The sequence below is a fragment of the Ptychodera flava genome, chromosome 19 (genome assembly GCF_041260155.1).
Source record: "Ptychodera flava strain L36383 chromosome 19, AS_Pfla_20210202, whole genome shotgun sequence".
Classification (NCBI taxonomy): Eukaryota; Metazoa; Hemichordata; class Enteropneusta; family Ptychoderidae; genus Ptychodera; species Ptychodera flava.
In genome coordinates this window covers 24996752-25006161 of record NC_091946.1, presented here as the reverse complement: position 1 = coordinate 25006161, position 9410 = coordinate 24996752, and the positions used below count along the sequence as shown (strand labels likewise).

Sequence of the window (9410 nt, the reverse complement as noted above, 5' to 3'; positions counted from 1 at the left end):
AAACGGTGCCATTGGTAGACAGACTTCGACGTATTGTGTGACATTTAATTTAATTCTAGCTCTGTCATACTACTGTTGTGCACTGAACTGAGAAAAGAAAAAAAGAAGTTAACCTGGTATCTGATAGAGGGCGATGATATCACAATATATATAGTGTGAAAAAAATACATTTTTCCCACGAGATAAATACAGACTTCCCAAAACACAGAAAGTTTCAAATATTTCACAGGCACAGCAATATGCGATACTTCAGAACGACGTTTTCGGAGTTTCATCATTTTGGCTCACCAGTCACATTGCAGTATATTATTATTATTTTCATAGAACTTCAGATTATTCTTTGGACCGTGGTATCTGACAGCCGTATTTCAGAATCATCTATCGCACGAACCAAAATTCGTTTTGTTTCATCGTGGATGCTGTCAAGTTGTGTGCATACCATTCGTTCCACGCACACTCTTTTAGCATTCCTATGTAGCGAGTTTAAATATTATGGAAACTCTTTCAGGTAATAAATTACATAATTTACTTTTGATTAGGCATGCCACTCCGACGTTAAATATTGGTTGTGAAGCAAAGGATCAGTAGAGCCTACATATCACTAACTCTATCAACTTTTAAAGGTCCGTAAGTACAAGGAGACAGAACAAAAGCAATACAATATAGAGCGCTGTGGGGCAGATTCACCTAACAAAAATCCCCTCTCCGTTCCACATAAAGATGCAAACTTTATCACGGCGACAGACAATGTGACTCACGCTGTTGTATTATTGACGTTAAAAGTGTGCTTTCCAATCAGACATACAGGCATTCCGAATTCCAGTCACCGCTGAAATTGACAACTTGTGAAACAGACATAGGAAGCGTACTCCCCAAGCCATGAAAACCGACCAACTTGCAGTATATACAAAATAGCAATTTTTATTGAATCTTAAGAAGGCGTAACACATTTTTTCCGATCAAAATTAAAAAGAAAGACGTCAACACATTAACATCAAGTTGCAGTGAATGAAAGTAGTTCTAATATGTATACAAATAATTGCATATTAATTAGTTGGAATGACAATTTCGGAAAAATTCTCGTTTGTAAATTTGATGAGATGCCAATATGGAACAAAGTCGACATTATCACAAAACACAAAAAATCATGAAATCGTGCTAAATTTCTACTTCGAGTTGTAACAACTTAAAATATTTACAATGTCATCAGGTGAAAAAAGTCTTTTTCATTATTAAGCAATATCCAATAACATGATAATATTTCCAAGCCCAGATGAACGTTGGTGATGAATACATCACGATCGCGTGGCTGCTTCTTTATAAGTTAGATATTAGAGTTGTCTGTATGGCAAGTCGGAAGATATAGAGTACCTAGTTGGCTTTTCTATTTGGCAGTCATCATTTGTACAAACTCTGTTCAGGGAAAAGGAAGAAAGAAAAGATAATTTCATTATCAGTTTCGAGACCTTCAGAAGTGGTTGCAAGTTTAAAAGGAACAATGGCGATCAGGTATGTAATCACATTTAGGAGAAGGGAATGGATCTTTTTCTAATGGAAAGCAATATACTGTCTGGATTTTTCCCTGTGATGTGATGAGATGTGGTTTGGTGTGGTGTGATGTGGTGTGGTGTAGTGTAGTGTAGTGCACTGTATTGCCGTGTCGTGTGGTGTAGTGTGGTGTGGTGTGGCGTGGCTTGGCGTGAGGTGAGGTGAGGTGAGGTGATGTGATTCAGTGTGGCATGGTGTACATGTGGTGTGGTGTGCTATGATGTGATTGTAATGTGATGTAATGTGATGCGATGTGATGCGATGCGATGCGATGCGATGTAGGGAGATTAGATGCAATGCGATGGGATGTGATGCGATGGGATGTGATGTGATGCGATGGGATGTGATGCGATGCGATGCGATGTAGGGAGATTAGATGCGATGCGATGCGATGTGATGCGATGGGATGTGATGTGATGCGATGGGATGTGATGCGATGCGATGCGATGTGATGCGATGCGATGCGATAAGATATGTTGCGACTACATGCCATGTGATGTCATGCAATGCTATACAGTGCTATGCCGTGACAGTTTCAAGTTCATCAATGGTGAGAAGTGTTAGTCTTTGTTTCTCATCCTCATAACAATATAGATCAGTCATCTTTCTGCCTGTGCTACACCAGATAAAAATTATGAAGAGAAGTATAGAATACAGATGTAAGTTATCCATATTTCATGCAAAATTTTACGATTGTTTCTGATGCTTAGCATATCTGAACCTTGTTATGTATTCCTTTACGATCACACTGCATTCGTTATAAATTTGGTAATTTGTTCTGTAAATGTTGATGGACCTGAAGGTCTTCAATAATTTGACCAACTGCGTGAAAAACAAGTCGTTAGTGAGATAATTTGTCAGCTTTTTTAGATTTTGGCCGATTCGTGTACTATTCACAACCCTAGTAATTTTCTTAACGTTGCTGCTTCTACTTTGCTTAGATTCTGCGGCATGCACATTATCAAACTGCGGTTGTTAAAAATCTGACCATTTTTGTATGTTGTGTGTAGAATTGACCCAGGGCCTGGATGAGGGTAAATAAGCCAAGAGGACAGATATTTGAATCTAATCTAATCTAATCTAATCTAAACTCATTTCGGAGCTAAACGATTGTATGAATCTGCAGTGCCTTCAAGTTGTCGAATATTAAATTTTCCCATGACGTTAACATAAGGACAGTGGTCATTTTGAATTTTAAATACCTGAGAATTTTAGGTCATTTGTTTCTACGGTACCAAAAATTATTGCACGGTTACCCCGATTTTACCCCAATTTTAAATTCTTACTTTGATGGAAAATAATTCGAACTTTCGGTTAGGAAAATTAAAGTAAAAGGTTATTTTTCCAGTATCGAGGCCGGATGCAAAATCAGGCAACTTTATGGCAGCAGTCTCGATCTCGGGACAGAAATTACTCCAAATATGCAAATTTGTCAGGTGAAGTATTTATCATATTTAAATTTGACTTTCAATTTAACTTATTGCGAATTTTCAAACACAACACACAAAAGTACCAAATTGAGGTTTGAGGCTTGCCTTTGACGGATTTCAACTGCATTATTCAGTGACTTCAACATGGTAAAGTGACAAGATCGCGCCAGATCTGTCCCACAAAACAATGTCTAGCTTCAGCATAGGCAACAATTTCGCCAAAGTATATTCACATGATAACGTGATAGATTAAAATCAGTAGAAAACGGACTTGATTCCCGATAAAATTTACGGCATGGATCAGGTCTTAGTACTTTTGGTGTCCCAGCCATTACCGACGAATATTTTTTTGCTCGTGTTTACCTTCGTAATTGACTTGCCCGTCGCCATCCATATCAGCCTCTCGGATCATTTCGTCGACCTCTTCGTCCGTCAGTTTCTCGCCGAGGTTCGTCATCACGTGACGCAGCTCGGCGGCGCTGATGAAACCGTTGCCGTCCTTGTCAAACACGCGGAAGGCTTCGCGGAGTTCCTCCTCCGAATCTCCCTCCTTCATTCGCTTTGACATCATCGTTAGGAATTCTGGGAAGTCTATCGTGCCATTTCCTGAAATGTGCAAGGAAACATAGTTGTCACTTATTTGTTTAGTTCAGCCGTATCACCAAAAATGAGTGTGTCAAACTTTTGTTACGGGTCAAAGGGGGAACTTTTGCTTTCAAACTTTTTAATGAACCGTAGGGGTCGTACGTTGTGCATATATGTGGATCAGACAAACATTTGAAAGCAAAAATTGAGGGCGCTATTATGGGTGTCAGCTCTATTGGGATAAATTCATTTTGTTATTGAAAAAAGACAACGAAACTCAGAAAGTGTTCTAAAATACGTCCGAAAGTTGAACTGTGAGTTAAACATGGAACCATTAAGTACGCTTACATGTTTCTGTGAATTGAATTTACATGGTTTTAGAGAGAGCGTGGAAATATATACGCACACTCTTCCAGTATTTGCTTTTATCCAAGAGGGCTGTGCTTTATCATCTGAAACACGGAGTCATATCAATAAACAGCGGCCCCGGTGTACACGTTTTCCTTATGTGTGAATTTATAAAGCTTAACACTGAAGCATGCAACGATCGCAAAACGGCCAGGTTTGGATCCTAATCACACTAAATTAGGCGAGTTTGTGAAATACATTTAAACAGATTAAAATATGATTGATCCTCCAGTGTCTGAAAAGGCTTATTATGCAGGGTTGGTTACCATACAAAACTGTTACACCGTTGTCCAAACATTTGCTGTCGGAAAGTCAACAAATGTGATGAATCGTATTCCTATTCTGGCTTTGTTGACAAGCTCGGTAGCACAGCGTTCGGTCAGCGGCTCAGTAGCTAAATACGTCATATATTTCTGATTGAAAATAAAATCGAATTGAAAACTTGAACGTCCACAAATTGCTGCCATTCAATGCGATATAAAAACACGAATTTGAAATGATCTATAAAGGAAGGCACGGGTAAACCATTTAATGGACGTAACTGGTGACACATGTAATATCAACAGGTGGGCTTGACTTGTCGCCATATTTAACCAGTGCGACTTGCGTTTCGCAATACTGATACAAGATGGCGCTATTGTGTTAGTATGAAAAGAAACGGGGCCAAACTCTATATTGTCTGTCGCTAGTTATCATTACAATGTAAAGAACGTTTGTGTGTTTTATCAGAACGTGTTGTCTAACTGTTTAAGGTATGATGCACCTCGGAGACCGTGGCTGCAGACATTCGGTCGCTGAAATTTTCACAATTCCTTTCTGATCAACCACAAATGGGGGGTCTCATTTTAAAGCTCTTGGAATAAAAAAAAACAGAGTCTTAGTTTTTCAACGACAGAAAATATTATTTTTCACCATAAAACTGACATGATGATTGAGGTCATTTTGAATTTCAAATATCGGTAAATGTAGGTGATTTGTTACTCTACATGTCCGAGTACCAAAATTTGCACGGTAACCCCTGATTTTTCATTCTTGGGTTGAAAGTCTAATTCACGTTATAAGTATAAAATGCATTAAAACGTTATAACATGCATCGCACTTCGAACGTCTCGGTGTTTCAATGGAAATTTGTCGATTAAATAGTGGCCCACTGACCCACCGTTTCACAAAAAAAATATGGCCGTCTTCTCGATTGTAGAATGCGGCACGCGGAGTTTTAGGATTCTCTCACTTTCGCTAACGTCTTTATGATCTCCCACTCCTGTGGACTCATTCGAAGCCTGTTCGGTAAATGAAGTTGGTTTTTTGAAATGGTTTTCACACAGCGTTCTTTTTGGGAAAATCGGAAGTTTCGGGTTTCCCGTCAGAGTTAAGAAAGGGTGTGGCGACAATCTTGAATATAAAATATTGGTAAAGTTTTGGTATTTTTTCTCCACAAATGTTACTCGTTGACTTCTGCTTTTTATTCTTAATCATGAAGATCATGGTCTAACGCTTCCGTTAGAAATATTCTTTTTTAAAACTTTGTTTCGAGTAAGAAAAATCATAAAGATAAACGTACAAGTGAGCTAGCTTGCTGTTGAATAATACTTACTTTTCAACGTTTCTAGAAAAATGATTTGACATTTATGAATGATGCCGGAAAGAATAAGAACTAAACAATGAAACAATAAAAGCCAGGAACAGGACTTACTCAAGCTAAAGTAATCAACTTCGTAAAATTACAGATTATGGTACGTCTGATTTCATAAAAGTTTTATTTTAGTATGAATTCAATTTGCGTCATTTCACGGTCACAACTTACGTTTTATACTTTACTGAGATATGTGCTTCTGAAAATGCAAAGTTACACGCCTTTAAAACAAATGTATCGGACTATTCGCCATTTTCTGCTGTACTCGGGAGAGATATTAACTGTTTATGACAGTTGAATAAACTTGTCTCATTATTGTGACCTATAGGAGCACATGACATTATAGATCGCTGCGAATATATGAATGCCTGCGTACCTCGCATAAGGAGATGACATACCGTCCTATTGTCAACAAGTAGTCGCCTTCCTTTCACAAATGAATTCCAAACTCCTCAGTTGCTAATATAAATCATTTAAGGTAATAAAACAACCAAAGCCTCTGTTTGTATCTTTTTTACTGGGTTGCTTGTTTTGGGTTTCTGATACGATTTATGAGACTAGTCGAAGTTCATGGTCAGACCGTGGGACACGATTCTTCGATCATTTATTGGGCGGGATTAACATGTGAAGGTCACCAAGGTCAGGTGTTTACGTTCTGATTGAAGAGTTTGTGTGAGTGCATGCCGATGAATACGCAAATTAATAAATCGTGAAGAATGATTTCTCGTAGTACATATTCGACCCTTTGCATTGATATACAAATAGACCGGGTATCATAGTACATATCTGCAGAGTAACGTATTTCCGACTCACCATCGGCATCTACTTCGTTGATCATGTCCTGAAGTTCGGCTTCCGTCGGGTTTTGACCCAGTGACCTCATGACGGTCCCCAGTTCCTTGGTCGTGATAGTGCCGTCGCCATCCTTGTCGAAGAGGGCGAACGCCTCTTTGAATTCTGGGAAGTAGAGTTTTATTTGAGTTTAATTGCATGATAAGTCATCCATAGAATCGGCCAATTTCTTTGGCGGTTGTGTCGTTCAGTGCTGACTCAAAATGCATCAAGTCTTCTTCTCAGTGAAAAACACTGCGTAGAATTTAGAAGACATTGTCACATTTCTACTCATTAATGTTTTCGCTTGGCAAAAGAAGGGTTGTAGGAAGATGATTTATCAGAAGGCACAACAAGGAAATTTCGGTCGGTGCTGAAATAAAATTGAAAGACTCATTCAATTTAATATGCATACGATGTTCTCATTTTCGTGATTCCCATATCTAATACAGTCTAACGTGTAAGAACTGACAATTAGTGCCGAGGATGGCTCATTACCATATGCAAATGTGCTAACGTTTTATAGGACACTGTCATGGGCTTCATAATACATTATCCCGTTCCAATTGCCGCATTTCCCAGTGAAGGTGATGTATACAGCCATGTCTTTTTCAACGAATACGTGCCTGAAATAATGTTGAAACGAACATCCTTCGCTACCAGGTCACCTGTGTGGCCGTTCCTAACATCTGGTGTTTGCTTTCCGGCTTGTATATTGCACCAATTTGGGGGTCAGGCCTTGCTTTGGCCAATATATCAAAGACCACTGTGAACGGTTTACTGAACTATAAAAGGTCACCGACATAGTGCATATTTGACTCTTGCCTCTCGGTAACTAGCGCGTCTCTAAGAGGTACGAGTGGGGCCCACAAAGTAAAATTATGCGTTATCTGTTCGATAGATAATAGGTGCCTCTTTGTTATTCTATTCGTGAGGGCTGGATAGGACGGGCTACAAAAGAATCTATTAACATTCGGCGTAGCGGCTGCCCGTGATGAATGGTTTTGGATCCCCGTCCATTTTGATACAATGTCGGTGCAAAAGCATGATGGACGGACAGTGGGTAGCATTAGTCCGAATCGCCCTCCCTATGAGAAAGTCTAGAGACCCCATCGCATATGGTTCCTCGTCCATCATCGACAGGACACCTTGCCATGAATTGCCGGGCTCAAGACTCGCAGTGTACACACCAAATGCACAGGAACACATTTTCACCGCTATGCATACTCACCGGCTATTTGCTCTTCTGTCATTTGGTCTGCCTACGAAGTGGAGTAACACAATAAGGTTAGAATTGTTGTTTGTGTAGTCCAGTGTGATAGAAAAAGATTCGTGTGTATATATGCAATAAAAACACTTTTTAAGCAACCTTTTCTATGCTTTGTTTACGTTGTGGTTGACCCTTGTGCACCGTATGTGTATACTAGTTGGTCCGTGTCCAGCATATTCGGAAAGCAGCAACAAAACACGGTATAGACTTTAGCCTAGGGCAACTATTTTTGAGAGGGTTTACTTAGTTCTTTGACTTTCGGCGTATCTTCGCAGACGTTTGCCCTCTCGCAGCGCGCCATTGTCCGGCGGCACGTGACGGCGAAGTGTACCTGTAAAACTGACTTCCCAAGTGGCACGGAGGTTGAATCACGTTGGAAAACCCGTTCGATTGAAAGACAAGAAGTTACGCATTCTGGCGTTTACTGAGTCAACTCATACATAACACGGGATACTGCAGTCAAGTGTGAGGAAGTGTGTACAGAACTGCTTAGAACAATATGACTCATATTTACTACTTCCTCAAAATTTAACCAAACCCACAGAGCGCCAGCGTACATAACTGACAGCCAGGTAAACGCGTTTGACTGATGATTTTATTGCCGTGATCATGGTTTCAGAACTCCCGATAAAGGTCACGAACATAGTTTTAATACAAACCAATGGTATTTTGCCCTGCATGTTACATAATTTCTACCCACGCCGTCCTATTAAACGAGACAAACTGATTTTAAGTGTCAATGTGCGAAGCTAAACACCGTGTTTGGCTTCCGACAGTTTTGACGTACGTGTCGAAACTTGTCGCGATACACCACTGCGGCACAGTGGCCGTTGTGCGCGACTTTGATTGCCCGCAGAAATTACCGAACAATTTCAGGGTTTAACACGCCTCCACGGCGAGAAATCAAAGGACACAAATCCACTGTCAGATAATTTTAGAGACCCTTCGCCTGAATGAGATGTCCTTGAAAGACGGGCGAGCGAACATGTCACGGTACACCGCCCATCACTATATTGGACGCGGTCACGAATCGATAAGCAATGTAGTGGTTGGACAATATTTGATTTCGAAATCCCTGATTCCCCCGACGTCGACGACGCGACGGAGCCAACGAAACAGAAGCTGAATTATTCTCTCCAGGATCAACATGGGTGAAACCCGACTTACCATGATTTTGACGAATCGATGTTCCACCTCTTGTTGATTCAATCTGAGTGTGGTGACAGCTAGCGAATGCTGTTCAGAAGAGATCGACTTCGGCACTGCAGTTGTATTGCGTCTCACTCTGTAAGTGTCTACCTCTATACGTAATACTTACTGTGACCGAACAGGTCGTCTGACGCGCGCGCCTGCGCAGTCAGTCCTGCAACCACTTGTAAGGTTGGTGAAGGTGCACACGTTTCGTCATAAATTCAGAGTTGTTCACCAGATAACAATGGTGCAGAAGTGTCATGCCTCCGACATAAATTCCTCTTTATTATCATGTTTCAAAGCTTGGCACTCTGTCAACGTTTGCCATATACAGCTGGGGCTGCTGGACTGCGTGACACTCGTATGCAAATCACTTTTTGCGCATTGCGGATAATCGGACGCTCGGTATAGCCAACGACGAAAAAAATGGGCGTGTCTTTCCCGCGTGTTGTCACAACTTTTACTCACCTTGTCCAACTTGGATGTTATGTCTATGCCGAGTAAGACAGAGTAC

The 9410-nt window shown here is 40.5% G+C and overlaps 1 protein-coding gene across 1 annotated transcript; it reads right to left on the bottom strand.

Moving 5' to 3' along the window:
* Positions 1 to 905: 905 nt before the first annotated feature.
* On the bottom strand, positions 906 to 9130 carry LOC139119043 (calmodulin). The gene is made up of 5 exons (XM_070682659.1): positions 8873 to 9130; positions 7667 to 7697; positions 6418 to 6561; positions 3342 to 3584; positions 906 to 1413 (listed from the first exon to the last, which is right to left on the bottom strand). Exons 1-5 carry the CDS (start codon positions 8873 to 8875, stop codon positions 1385 to 1387), a joined length of 450 nt encoding a protein of 149 aa, XP_070538760.1. The 5' UTR covers positions 8876 to 9130; the 3' UTR covers positions 906 to 1384.
* Positions 9131 to 9410: the final 280 nt, after the last annotated feature.